At 37.8% G+C, this 15,425-nt stretch overlaps 1 protein-coding gene across 1 annotated transcript in view; it reads left to right on the plus strand.

Moving 5' to 3' along the window:
- The window catches only part of Ccdc178 (coiled-coil domain containing 178), a 378,492-nt gene that overhangs the window by 85,381 nt on the left and 277,686 nt on the right, over positions 1–15,425 (plus strand). The window contains exons 11-12 of the mRNA XM_052155657.1: positions 9,377–9,472; positions 9,623–9,759. Coding sequence (XP_052011617.1) covers positions 9,377–9,472; positions 9,623–9,759 — 233 coding nt within the window. The remainder of the gene's footprint in view (positions 1–9,376; positions 9,473–9,622; positions 9,760–15,425) is intronic.

Here is a 15,425-nt window from a genome sequence, read left to right on the forward strand (position 1 = left end):
AGCACTGAAGGAATATTTTAAAATTTACCAACCTAATTAGTGGGTGAGAAGTGTCACATTAGTTTTCATTTTCTGCTTCAAAGTGGAATAAAAACATTTTCCATTTTATATGGCACTTGATTCTCTTTTATTTCCCAAGATTAAATTCATGATAAAATTCTAGATGTTTCCACGGTTGGAATTTTCAACCTTGTGTACATACTATCACTCGTATTAAGAAAGGAATTATCTCAGAGTACAAATGATTCCACGAGATGTATGGTTAAGGCCAGAGCTAAAGCAGTGATACTTAACCCAAAGTAGATTGCAAGAATAACTCAAGCAATGCTTTAGAAAGCCCATGAATGTTTCATAACTTCATTTATGAATATTTCCACAAATATTTGGCAGAGAAATGGTTGTGCAGATCACCTTTAACCTTAAATGTTTGCATGAGTAAACACATGGAAGCGTTATTTCTAGAGATGAGCAGTTGTCTGATATTATGTGTATGTATGTATGTGTATATATATGTATATATATATATTCATGTTTTATAACTATATCTGAAGCTTGAAAACATATTGGAAATTGTATTGGCCTATCATTAATTTTTACATGCCTGGAGACTCAATCATGGAAAGGAGTTTGAACAAATAGTATTAAATATGAGGAATGTAATAATTACCCACATTCGTGAAACAAAGGTTCAAGTGAGCATACTTAAGAGCCCATCAAAGTTCTTCGGATATGTATAGAGTTCTTGTGGAGGTTATAGTACTAGTCTTGTATTAGTGTTGCAGAGTTTAAAAGAAATTAATATGTACATCATTCAAATTTATTTGAATTTTGACTTTTATATGTTGAGAAAAGCAAATCTATTTTATCATGTGTGCACAATTGGTTGCAAAAGCAAGTACAAATAAACCAAAGTCAAGTTACACATTAATAAAAAAGTATTTTATTGATCAATCAAAAGATTAAACCAAAAGGAACACTCAAATCTAGAGACTACCTCTGTTCAGGATGACATAGTATGAGTCTTTATAGCTCAGTTTCCTGAAGCAGTCAGCAGGAAAATTCAGCCACTACCAATGCTACAGAGACTGTGAGGTTCAGGACTATAAAGCAATAATAATAATGATAATAATAATAATAATAATAAGTTCATGAAATAGCTTATGGAAATAATTATGTATTGGTTGATTCTATAACATGTATGTAACATGTCTAACTATAATGTCTGTCACATTGATGTAAAGAATGTTCTTTGGAATTCCTTCTTGAAAAGGTCTCCAGTCAATGATTTCTCAGGTTTTTTAATTGTCTGGGGATGTTCCAATATGTCCCTCGTTTTGAAGCCATAATTTTCCTGGACACAGGATCACTAGCACTATTGTTTATCTACTGCTCCCTGTTCATTGAATACATTGTCTTAAGAGATCTAGCACACACTATTCAGAATGAAAACTCAGTGCTACCTTTTGTAAGGCTTAGCTTCTCTAGTACTGCTTCGAAGATTCCTCTCATCACCTTGGACTCTTGACAGCTTTTATGGTCATGCCTCCCCCCCCCCCCCCACACACACACACGCACACACACGCACACACACACGCACACACACACACACACGCACACACACACACGCACACACGCACACACACGCACACACGCACACACGCACACAGGTTTAGGCTCCGTGTAATTAGATTTCCCTGGAACACATTTCTATGCAGAGAAAGGTTTTCGTTTACTTTTCTGCCATTATTCGTTCACATATACTTCCCGCCCATTTTCCGCGCTCTGCTTCCCTGATTTTCTGTAGAACGAAACATGTATATTGAGGTGTTTTATCGTGTCATAATCATGAAGAACTCTTCATTTTCATCTTTTCTGTGCCTCATGCAGGGTAAGCTCAGGGAACCCATCTTCAAATCTGCCCGTTTTTCTTCTATCGGATTAGAAATGCAGATTAGTTATATCCAGAGAGCAAGGTCAATTTTTTCTTAACTTAAGATCTTGCATGTTTCAATTGTAAATTTTCTATTTAAGTCTTTTTATAGAATTTCTGCCAACTTCTGTATTGATACATCATTTTAATTTACTTTGTTTTTGTTTTTTAAAGATTTATTTATTTATTTTATGTATATGAGTACAGTGTAGCTGTACAGATGGTTGTGAGTTGTCGTGCGGTTGCTGGGAATTGAACTCAGGACCTCTGCTCTCTCTGGCCCCACTCACTCCAGCCCAAAGATTTATTTATTATTGTATATAAGCACACGGTAGATGTCTTTAGACACACCAGAAGAGGGCGTCAGATCTCATTACAGATGGTTGTGAGCCACCATGTGACTGCTGGGATTTGAACTCAGGACCTTCGGAGGAGCAGTCAGTGCTCTTAACCACTGAGCCATCTCTCCATCCCTGATTTACTTTCTTAAGAAACATTTTCTTTTAACTTTTTAAGCATTTTTAAAATAAATATTTCTAATTTCTCTGGAATAAGTCTTTTAGTGAGTCCCACTTTCCTTCTGTCTATATTTCTTATTGGAATACCAAGGTCAAGTTTTCATCCTCTGACTGGCCATTTTTCACCCAGACATTTGTAGAGACAGACAGGGGCTAGAAACAGGGGAAACAGCACAGACAGCCAATTCCTATGACAGGACCAATTCTTTATGTCCATGACTGCCTTCAGAATTTCAAGAATTGTAGATATATACATAAATAGATAAATAGATACATACACGGTATATATATATATTAGTGAAGAGAGTTATGTGTCTCTCTTACGCCATTTTAATTTCATTGGTGTCCTTTGTAAAGATTTCTAAGACTTTTTACTTAACTTTACATTTTTTCATGGTCCCTTTTTTCCCCTTCATTTCTGTTTATTGTATCTTTTGACACACACTGTAAGGTGCCCTGTCAAATACATCAACAGATCATTTGTTTTACTTGACAAGGTGACATTCTCTTTCAACTCTCAACTATCTCCCTGAATTTATTGTCAGCCAGTCTAATTATTTGTTCTTATTTGAGCTTGTATTATTTACCTGTCTGGAGCTTGTAGTTGTTATAATATTGTGTTTGAAGAATGGTAAGAGAAACCACTTTTCACTTTTTTGAACAAAATGCCATTTTTTGTAGCTAGGTTAATTAAGTATTTTTCATTGAATTATGATAGCACTTTTTAAAATGCTAGTTCAGAACAACTAGGCATGTAGATTTCCATAGCATGTTTATTCAATGCACGTACAAACACTACTTGGAAATGGTGCTATTATAGAATGTTCTGATACTTGGTAGTGTGTTCTTGACACTAGTTTTATTTTAGATGCCCCAGGGTTAGTGTCAGGTTACTTTTCTTTCACTAAGCCTCAGTTTAGGGGCTGAAGGATTTCCTCAACAACAGAGAGATTGCTGCTCTGACAAAGGCCAGGGCTTACTTCCATGTTCATCTCACATGCACCTGTAAATCAGAGCCCGTGGAGTTCTGACCTCTGTAGGCTCCTGCACGTGTGTGTTGCATATAAACTCATACCATTTCCTATATATATATTCATAAAATAATTTAAGTAGATTAACTAAAAACACTACATAAAAGCCAAACTTCAGTGTGTATAAAGAGATTAGAATTTTATTACTATGTGGTTACACTAATTTAGGAAAATCACCATAGCATCCACTGAGAATTGCTGTCACATGCCTTTTTTTTTTTCATGTAGGACTTGGTGAAGGCATTACATAATAGTAAATAATAATAGTGTTGGTTTGAGGCCTCCCTCTTTGTTGACTTTAATTTCAAATAGTATGTGTTTTAACAAAACCTGAATAGCATTCCTAGTATGTTAAAAAAAAGCAATTTATCACTTTATAAATAAAACTAATTGATTTTTATCCTTCTATCTAGATTTTTACTGTTGTTTTAGATAAAAGGTTCTGGTTCTATTAATCTTCTGAACTTGAAGATGGATTATCTATTAAATATCAATAATATCATACAAATGCTTGTATTCATTCTACAATTTTGATTAACTAGTCATTCATAAAAGTGAGAAGTCATAATGGTTGTGATAAATAATCAAATTTTATACTCAGGTTTATGGATTTTTTTGCTTGATTTTTTCCTTTAATAAAAATGGATTTTTCCTGACAAAATATATTCTGATTATGGTTTCTTTCCTCCCTTCACTCATCCAAGTTCTTATCCATCTCCCCTCCTATCCAAATGCAACTACTTTCTTCCTCTTATTAAACAAAAGACAAAAAGCAAACAAAATAAAACCCAAACCAAATAAACAAGTAAAAACACAAACAAACAAACAAGAAATAGTCTCCCTTCTTCCTACACTGTCTGGGTGATGAGAAACCAGAGAACACATAACTCAAAAGATTTAGGGTAGAACCAAGCAAGACCAGAGAATGAATAAATGAATGAATGAATGAATGAATGAATGAGAAAAAGAAACACCATAGAAACAATTTTAATGATATCCTGTTATATTCATTGATAAGTGATATGTCCATTCATCATTGGAGCAGCTTCCTCTGGCAGCAGGGTGGGGAGAGAGAGAGAGAGGGGGGGGGGAGGGAGAGAGGGAGAGGGGGAGAGAGAGAGAATCTAAATTAGAGATCTTCATTAGGTCCTTCCCATCAGACATGGAGAACCTCAGAGAAGAGGAGGAGAAAACCTGTAGGAGTCAGGGGGGATGGAGAAAAGAGAACACGGCCCACTGGATCAAGCAAGCAGGTCTCAAATGAGCTCACAGAGCCTGAAACGGAGGGCACGCGTCCTCTAAGTTCCGCACTAGGTCTACTGTGTATATGTTATGGCTATTAGCTTGCTGTTTTTATGGGACTCCAAATAGTGGGAGCAGATGTATCCAAGACTCTTTTGCATGCTTTTGAGACCCTTTTCCTCCTATTAAATTGCCTTGTCTACCCTTAATAGGAGGGTTTTTTACTTGTCTTATTGTATCTTGTTTTGCTGTTTGGCTATTGTCTATTGGAGGCCTGTTCTTTTCTGAACAGGAAATGGAGGATGAGTGGATCTTGGAGAGGGTCAAGTGGTGGAGTATCTGGGAGAAATAAAGGAAGGGAAACTGCGGTCTAAATGTATTATATAAGAGAAGAAGCCATCTTCAATAAAAACTATACTAAGTAATTAAAATATCTTCTTTCCTGGTTAAAAAGAAAACAAACAGGTTTCTAAGGAACAATAATTTAAATATATATCATAAGATTAAAACAAAAACTGACAAATTGAAATTGGAGAAAAATCAAACAAGAAAAAAATTAAAGAGCCCAAAGAAAAGGCACAAGAATCAAATCCCACTTGTTTACAAATTCAGGAATCCCATAAAAACACTACCTGGAAGCGATAATATATATGCAAAGCATCTGGATAAAGAAAAATGTAAATTAAATGGAAATAATAAATAGTAAGAGAGAGAGAGAGAGAGAGAGAGAGAGAGAACAGCTTTGTGAGACAAAGAACATCCAAAGTTTGTTTTATGTTAGCTATCTACTGTTGGACAGGCAGTCTAACCTTAAGTGTAGTTGGTTCCCACTCCTGGAAGACACTGAAATTTTGTTTGTAAGTAGCTACCAATTGAAGATTGGATCTGGATTAGGGAGGGGCCATGTGTCCTCTTTCCTTTGATACCGTCTGATGCAGACTCTTGCGGGCCCTGTGCATACTGTCTCAGTCTGTGACAGCTCATGTGTGTATCAATCCTATATCAATCCTATTGATTTAAAGGGCTCTCCTTCCTTAGTGTCCAACATTCCCTCTCGCTGTTCCGTTCTTTCTGGCTCCATTTTTGCAGTGTTCCCTGAGTCCTGAGGTAAGTGGGGAAGGCTGAACAATACATCCCACCTAAGGAGTAAGTGTTCCAATATCTCTTACTCTCTTTATGATACAGATACTGTGGACCTCTGTATTTGTTTCTATCTGCTGCAGGAGGATGAGTGTTCCCCTTACTCCACATCCTTTCCAGCATGAAATATCACTTGTATTGATCTAAGACATTCTTATAGGTATGTGATGAAACCTCAAAGTAGATTCCTTGATGACTAAGGATGTTAAAGGTTAAAGTGTTTATCAGCCATTCAAGTTTCCATGATTGGGTTATTCTCTGTTTAGATCTGTAACCCACTTTTTAATCGGATTATTTGTTTTCTTAAAATCTAGGTTTTTGAGTTCTTTGTTTTTGCGATCTTAGTGCCGGTGCTATTAGTATCCTGTACAGCAAGTCTATTCCTGTGCAGTAAGTCTAAGGATATTCCCCGCTTTCTTAGATTTGGTTTGCAAGTATTTTATTATGTATTTTCTCTTTAAGGGAAATTGAACTTTAATTCTCTTTTTCTGTTGTTTTTTTTTTTTAATATGGCGTGGATATCAGGTACTCTGGCCTCATAAAATGAATTGCACAACATTCCTTCTGTTTCTATTTTTGGAATAATTTGGGGAGTATTGACAGTAACTCAGCTTTGAAAGTTTGACAGAATTCTGAGCTAAAATCACTGTTGTATGCCTTTTGATTGCAAGAATTTTTACTATTGCCTTTATTTCACTAGGACTTATAGGCGTTTTTAACTAATTTTTATCTAATTTTAATTAAATTTATTTAATTTTAGTCAACTCATTTGGAAAGTGGTATATGTTAATAAAATTATGTATTTCCTTTAGAGTTTCCAATTTGGTTGAGTAAGGGTTTGAAAGGATGTCCTTATGTTTCTCCATGTTCCTTCGTCTCTGTTGTTATGCCCCCCTTTTCATTTTTACCTTTGTTAATTTTAATATTCCCCCTGCCATTTGGACAAGGATTTGTTACTCTTCCTGATTTTTTTCAAGGAACTAAGACTTTGTTTCATTGATTCTTTGTCTTTTGTTGTTGTTGTTGTTGTTTCTTTGTTCATATTTAATTGATTTCGGACTTGAGTTAATTATTTCTTGTCATCTACTCCTTTTGGGTGTGATATCTTTTTGTTATTGTTGTAGAGTTTTTAGTTGTTTTGTTAAGTTACTAATATAACATGATTCTACTTTCTTCTATGTAGAAACTTAGTGTTACAAACTTCCCTGTTATTGAATCTCACAAGTTTGGGTATGCCTCATATTCTTTTTCATTCAAATATAGGAAGTCTTTGACTTCTTTCTTATTTCTGCCTTGACCCATTGCTCAGTAGGGAGTTGTTCAGTTTCCATGAGTTCTTATGCTTTCTCTTGTCTCTGTGTTGTTGATATCCAGCTTTAATCCATGGTGGTCTGATAGAATGAGGGAGTTGTTTAAATTTTCTTGTACCTGTTGAGACTTGCTTTGCATCTAAGTATGTGATCAGTTTTGGAGAAAGTTTCATGAAATTCTGAGGAGAAAGTATATTCTTCTGTGCTTGGATGAAATGTTTATAAATATCTATTTGGTCCACTTGGATCATGATGCCAGTTAACTTCAGCATTTCTTTTTAGCTTTTGACTTGATGACCTGTCTTTGGGCAAGAGAGGGGTACTGAAGTAACCCAGTTATCAGCATGTAAGGATCAATACATGATTTAAGCTGTAGTGGTATCTCTTTTACAAACTTGGCTGTCCTTGTATTTGGTGCATAGATGTTAAGAACAGCAATGTCCTCTACATGGATTCTTTGACAAGTATGTAGTGCCCATCCCTACTTCTTCTGATTAGTTTTTGTTTGAAATTCATTTTTTTAGATAATAAAATGACTATACCAGCTTACTCGTTAGGTCCATTTCCTTGGAATATCTTTTTCCATCCTTATATTCTGCACTGATAGCAATCACTAATGTCAGAGTATGTTTTTTGCATGCAGTTGAAGGACAGATCCTGTTTTCTGATTCATTCTGTTAGTTTATGCCTCTTTATTGGGGAATTGAGGCCACTGACATTGAGAAATGTCAGCAAAATATATTTGGTGATTCCTGGCATTTTAGATTTTTCTTATTGTTATTATTGTTGTGCTGCTGGTGGTGGTGGTGCTGCTGTTGCTACTGCTTTTGCTGCTGCTAGTGCTACTGCTGCTAGGGTCTAGGCTATGATTGAGTCGTATTATCTTTACTGTTATTGTGATTTTACTGCTGTATAGGTGCCTTGGTTTGGTATTATTGGAATTCTAGGTGCTGATATCTCTTCTCGTCTTTGTTTCATGGATGATTTCTTCCTTTGTTTCTATTGCTTTCTCTGGTTCTTAGAAGATTGTGCCAATGGGTTTTCTGGTAGGAAATTCTTCTGAGAACTTGATAGTCGTTATGAGTTCCAGATAAAACATGTTGCTAAGTATTGGGAACAGACATTTAGAAATGGGGATGATCTGGGATGGTGGTGATGAGAAATTCCACAGGAGGGAGGAAAACAGGGTGCTCTACCAGTTCCTTAGTTTAGTTTAGTTTCTTAGGAATGGAGGCAGAGAGTCAGAAGAGGCCACATAGCTATGGCTTACTGGGGGATTGGATTTGGAGGAATGAAGGGAGAGTGGAAATTTGAAGCTCCCCTACCTACTTTGCAGGCCCACTAATTTCTCTGTGAGGTTTGGCTGGCAGGTTTCCAGGGGATGCTTGCTGGTGTGGGAGTCTAGAATAAAGAGTTGAGTTATAAGAGAAGAAGGTTTGAAAGGAACATCTGTGTGATCTACTGCACTTGGACATGGGAGATGCACAGCAGATGGTCTCCTACAGGGTTGAGGATGAGTCTCAGTTTTGAAGAAAATCGGGGTATAGGATGATCTTCAGTTATTCTACCTGTTTCCCTGGCTGGAGCCTAAGTTTATTTTTAAGATATATTTTTGAATCATATGTATATCATGGGGGTATGTATGCCTCATGTGAACACGTATCTATGGAGGTCAGAGTGTAGGATTCTCCAGAGCAGGAAATACAGGTGGTTGTGAGCCATCGGATGTAGGCTTTAGAAAGATGAACTTGGGTCATCTGCTAGAACTGTTTCCTCAGCACCTGTATACAATTTTATGTATTCAGTATTAAACAAAATTGTTCAAATGTCTTCTCCATTACTTATATTTAAGTTTTATTCTAGAGTTTCAAACCCATGGGGAAAATGTGAAACCGTAAGAAGTAAGTAGCACATTTATCAAATGATTCAAATTCTTCTGGTGTTTTCCCATTCTGTAACTAAAGCAATTCTATTTTGTCATGATTCTTCATCTGGATATTAGAAACACTGGATTTGATTTATATCTGATTTGCTGTGTTTTATCAGAATTCTATATCAGATTTCAAAATTAGTGAAGCATATCCTATTATTTTATATTCTGTTAGTCAGTGTTCAATAAGAAAACTACATAATGTAAAATATAATCCCCTTCTTAGTTGTAAAAATAAATCTCCTCAATTCAGTCATTTTCTGTGCTTTTTCTAGGTAGATGATTTGAAAAAACTCTTTGATCAGTATTGCTGGAAACAAAGAAAATATGAACAGGAGTACCTGGAGGCACTTACTAATTTTTATTCCTCAGTAAGTGGGATGTTCCCTTTCTCCCCGAAGAGTACTACACCCTGTATTTAATTATTAAGTTGAGTACTTAAAACTAATTTTATTAAAATAAAGAAATTAATTTTCAATTTCCAAGGATTTAAAAGTAGCTCTTGTATTCTTTTTATTAAGAAAAAAACATGGGATGTTGAGCTTTCTAATGTTTCAAAAGACTTAAAAGATCTTTCATCAGTATATTCGGCACAGTCAGAAGAAAACAAAAGGATCCAGTCTGAAATTGAAAGCATAACAGATGAAATTGGAGAAAGGTAATTCAGATGTTTGTTTGTTTGTAGCATCCTAATAGGTGATGTGCAATAACACCCTCCCCAGCATGAGTCCCTGAGGTCATACGATAGCAATCATGTTTAATATTAGCTTAACTTTAATTGAGTCTATTCCAAAGTTTCCTCTGTGAACATCCAGGAAGCAGTTAGCAAAAGTCCCTTTGATATATCATCTAGAGGCCACTGATTACTTTTAACTTAAAATATGTGTGTGGAAGCTCTTCCTCTCTCCCAGCCCACCCTCATCTCTTCCCTGCAGCTACAGCTGGTTTTCTTGCCTTAAAAACTGAAGTCTTCCTTACACCACTTTTTATCTCAACTCTCATATTTAAATTTGAACAAAGATTGCTCCACACTCTGAGAATCCTTTAAGTCTGTCTACAGGCCCAAACAGTCATATTTTATATGCATGCTCAGTGACTTCTGAGAGTAGGTAACATGCAGTTATATGTCTCTTCTCTAGCCATTATCTACATTGAGAAAGCTATGTGTTCTTTCTCTTTTCAAATAGAAGTCAGAAGAAAACAAAAGGATCCAGTCTGAAATTGACTGGATTTCAAAACCCTAATCATCAGTTAGCTGTCCCATTGGCATTAATTTTAGAAAAGAAAAGGACCCACTCTCCTCACATACCCATAAACCCTCTTGACTAGGCCATGATCTATTTGCTGTATTATGCTGTATCAAGTTTGTTTTTATGATTTAGCTCAAATTATGACTTAACTTCCCCTTCTAGTTGCATTTGACATATTTATGATATAATATATCTGGAATGTTTTTACTGCTCTCTCTGTACAAGTATTGCTTATTGGGAGGATTAAAGTGCAGGAATGTAAACAAACTACTGTGTATTGTGTTAGGATGAGCACGTGCATGCCTCTCTCTCATGTCTTTTATAATACTTGCAAGGCTATGTGGATAGTAGGTTGACATCTCTCTCCCCACTCCCCCAACAAGAGAACTCCATGGGCCATGACATTTTGTATCTGGCCACAATACCCTCTCTGGTTGATATAATGCCTGAAACATTATGCTACTGATTATAAAGTCTTGAAGGACAGAAGGAAGGAAGATGGGAAAGGATCTGATCATAGTCCTTGATGACAATATCTAAATTTGTCAAAAATGTGTTATGATGGTGTATAATGCTCAGCCCAGGGAGTGTCCTATTAGAAGAAAGGGCCCTGTTGGAGTAGCCTTGTTACTGTGTGTGTGGCTTTAAGACCCTCATCCTATCTGCCTGGAAGCTAACCTTCCACTAGCAGCCTTTAGATGAAGATGTAGAACTCTCAGCTTTGCCTGCACCATGCCGGTCTAGATGCTGCCATGCTCCCACACTGATGATGATGAACTGAACCTCTGAACCTGTAAGCCAGCCCCATTAATGACTTTCCGTGGTCATGGTGTCTGTTCACAGCACTAAAACCCTAAGACATAAGTTGGTACCAGGAGTGAAGTATTGCTGTGATAGGCCTGACCATGTTTTTGTTTGGAAGAATGTGGATTTGGGGACTTTGGACTTGAAAAGAAGTAGAATGCTTTAAATAGGATGTAAAATGAGCTATCCTAGTAAGAATATAAAAGACTGTTATTGAGAGTGATTTGAACTGTTCAGACTTGGCCCAAGATGGTTCAGTGGAGAAGAATTTCAGTATGTGGTATAGAGACTGTTTTTGTGGTATTTTGGAGAAAAATGTGGCTGGTTTTTTGCCATTGTCTGAAGAGTTTGCCTGAGGCTAAGCTGAAGATATTTAGATTAATTGCTTTTAAAAAGGAAGTCTCAAAACAGTCTGCTATAAATTCTGTTGTATTGTTACTAAAGTTCACACTTACGGAGAGCATTTTAATGAAAAGGAGCAATTTGAAAAGGAAAAATACAAAATATATGGTTCAAGTATTAAAGGAACACCAGGAAGTGAAGTGGAGATGAACTGTGTTCAGGGTTATTAAAATGAACTAAGAGAGTAGTGACCTTGGGGCAAGATCCCACCTAAATAGATTTAGTCCAGGCATGGAAGTATACTCCTTTAATTCCAGGAGATAAAACCAAGCAGATCTTTGAGTTCAAGGCCAGCCTTGGACAAAGCAAGTTCTAAGTGAAGAAAAGCTTAAGTCCAGGCATGGTGGCACACAAATTTAATCCCAGGAGACAGGCATGAGGATCTCTTCAGTTCAAGGTCAATCTACAGAGCAAGTTCCAAGAAAGTTGAGCTTAAGCAAAGAGGGAGTCAGAAAATAGAAAGCTGGTAATTGAATAAAGGGTCATGGTATGTTCCAGACCCAGCAAACAGTAGAACATAGTAGCTTTGGCCATGTGGCTCTGGCTTTAGAGTGAAAAATAGAAAGGACTACTAGAACAATTGACGCTGGTTAGCTGGAGCTAAGAAATAGCAGTGATTAAGAAGAGGCCAGCATCACTGAGGTAAAATTTTCTGGGACATGGTTTCTCAGAGTACACAAAAGCTATGTTCCAGAGATAGTCAAAGTTGTACCTCATGCTTCAACTGTACTTGGTAATGAGTAAGAGTCACCCAGTTGGTACTGGTTTCGAATGCATGAAGGAGTCATGAACAACAACTGAAGCTTGGTACTGTAAGAAGCCATGGAAGGCTCTTGGTGAAGCTATAGCCTCAGTTGTAGTTGACGGCCCAGAACTGAAGGGTCATGCAAAGGAGTTGAGACTTGGCACCATGAAATGAGCCCATGAGAGGCTATTGGTGAAGTCTAGTTGTAGCAAAAGATTCCAATGTATTGGAGATGCCAGTACCATGGGATGATCCCCAAGAATATCAGGTTGGTGTGGATCAACATGAGCTTAGAGTACTATAGGGGGCAGAGTTCCAGAAGTGACAGCAGCCCTTTGACAGAGCCCAGAAGATTATGTGTGGATTCTAGACATTGAAACAAGAAGCTGTAACATTGAAGATGTCTTGGAAACCCCAAGATCTTTGAGATGCCAGAGCCATAGGCTATCTGCTGAGGAAAACTGCTAACAGGAAGTAAAATCAGCCCAGGAGAAAGAAGTTTGTTGCAGTCAACAAAGACAAAAAAGGAGTTAGAGATCTGAAAACTGCTTTGACATCAGACATGGAGATTCAGAATTTGGAGTTTGCCCATCTGATTTCCTGTCTTTCTTTGGAAATTACAGTTAAGTGATTGGATAAATCTCAGAAGAGACTTTGAACTTTGAACTTTTGACATTGTTGAGACTGTTATAGACTCTGGTTTCTTTTGAAATAGGACTAATTGTATTTTGCAGTATGCTATGTTTAGGTATGGTCCCCATAGACTCATATATTTGGAGAAGCCTAGGGGGGCCATGGAGTGGAATGTGATGGTTTGTATATGCTCAGTTGAAAAGGTGTCACTATTAGAAGGGGTGGGTCTGTTGGAGTAGCTTTGCCGCTGTGGGTGTGGCTAACAAACCAGAACCCCACCTCCCATCCCTGCCAGAGCTCCCAGACTAAATCATCAACCATACATTGAGGGACCCATGGCTCCAGCTGCATGTAACAGAGGATGTCCTCATCTGGCCTCAATGGGAGGGGAGCCCCTTATTCCTGTGAAGGTTTGATGCCCCAGCACAGAGGAATGCTAGGCACTGAGGAGGGAGTGGGTGGATGGGTGGTGGAGCACCCTCATAGAAGGAGGGGGGAAGAGGGTAGAATAGATGGTTTTGGAGGGGAAACTGGGAAGGGGGATAACATTTACAATGTAATAAATGAAATAACCAATAAAAAATTTTAAGTAAAAGAGACCCTCATCCTAGCTGCCTAGAAGCCAGCTTCAGCCTTCAAATGAAGATGTAGAACTCTCAGCTCTGCCTACACCATGCCTGCCTGGATGCTGCCATGCTCCCACCTTGATTATGATGAACTGAACCTCTGAACCTGTAAGCCAGCCCAATTAAAAGTTGTCCATTACAGGACTTGCCTTGGTCATGATGTCTCTTCACAGCAGTAAAATCCTAACTAAGACATATGTAGTGACTGTTTTACCTTTGGAAATGACACCATAAATCTATTGGCAAAATTAATCCATTTATTATAAGAGGCACAAAAAAGCTAATCATGTTTCTAGTTCAGTGTCATGGAGTTTTCGCGTTTAGACGTGTTTGTGTTATGTAAAGTTCGATCAATGCTAAATGGTTAGAGTTGAGTGTAAAGCTCCTCAACTCTAGAATGGATATTCTAACCATATAGAATTTCATTGAGATGTGTAGACCATAGACCTCGTTAATTTCAGTATGTGATGCTTATTTTATTTGCAAATAATAACATTTGTAAGACTTTAAAAGAACCAATATTAATTCATGGAGGGAAAGAAAAAAAACAGATACCTTAAAAGTGACCAAGGCAGAGAGAAGACCCATCTGCAAGAGAAGATGAGTATGACAGCTAACAGAAACGAGCAGCCTCCAAGTCCTAGTGTTGTGTAAGGAGAAAGAGTTATTTCCTACCCACATTGTTTCATGTTATTTATTCTGAGACTCAGAGCAAAGGATTGGATACCTCTGGGAATGTTGGTTTAGAATTACAGGGGAGAGTGTATTACTGAGACCACTGTTGCCTCTTATTGCCTCAGCAAGGGTTCAGATATCAATGCTCATATATTATTGGATAAAGAAAGGCAGGATCTTATGTTAATGGGATAAACAAACAGTCCTCAAAGGAGTATAAACAGCCAATGAATAAAAAAAAAAAACATGTCTAACAATCAAAACTACAACAAGATGCCATTTCACCTCAGTCAAGGCAGATGCATCCAAGCAAGTGAGTGACTGTACAACGAGATGGTTCAGTGGCTGAAGGTGATGATTTCTGCTGATGATGTGAGTTCCATTCCTGGAATGCACAGACAGGAAAAGGAGAAAGTCAGTTGTACCAGTTCCCTCTTGAAGAAGTTGGACCCTGGTGCTTCCTCCCAGCCCAGTGCTTCTGGAAGTAAGACTCAGACTCAAACCTCCACAAACACCTCGGCCCTAGAGCTGGGCTTTGCCCCCTCCCCAGCGGCCTTAGGTAGACAGCTGCTCTGAGAGAGCATTTCTGTCAGCTTCCCAGGGTTTTAGACCTCAGGCAATGGCCTGAAAAGCCAAAGAGAAAAGAGTAACCCACTTTGGGTTTCTCCCAAAAGCAGAACTTTTAGTAGGGGCTTCTTTTAAAAGCTGTAGGATTTTTAGGTTTTGTTTTATAGGTTCCTGATCCTTGCTTAGGAAACCCCCTTCCCAGCCGCTAGTCTTGTGCTCTTCTGGGAAGCACTGGCTTTGTTACATTAGCTTTCTTCCCTCCTTCCCTCTCCCCCTCCCTCCTCTCCCTCCTATCCCCTCCCTCCTTCTCTCTCTCCCTCCATCACTCTTTCTCTCTTTCATTTTTTCATTCTTTCTGTCTTTCACTTCCTTTCTTCCTTCTTTCTTTCTTTTTCTTCTTTCCTCTTTCCTTTTTCTTATTTTAAAGAGACCAGACCTCTCATCTGGCCCGATTATTCTCTAGTTCTTCTCTAGGCCTTTTTAGAATGTAAGCTTGGGTTCCAATTGCCCCATATTGGGCACCATTTTATTGAAGTAAGGTTCTTCCTCTCAGCCCCATACTCCCAGAAATAAGACTCAGACTCAAAATATATGTACAAATACCTTGGTCATTTGTCTGAAC

Source organism: Apodemus sylvaticus, chromosome 13 (genome assembly GCF_947179515.1).
Source record: "Apodemus sylvaticus chromosome 13, mApoSyl1.1, whole genome shotgun sequence".
NCBI classification, from domain to species: Eukaryota; Metazoa; Chordata; class Mammalia; order Rodentia; family Muridae; genus Apodemus; species Apodemus sylvaticus.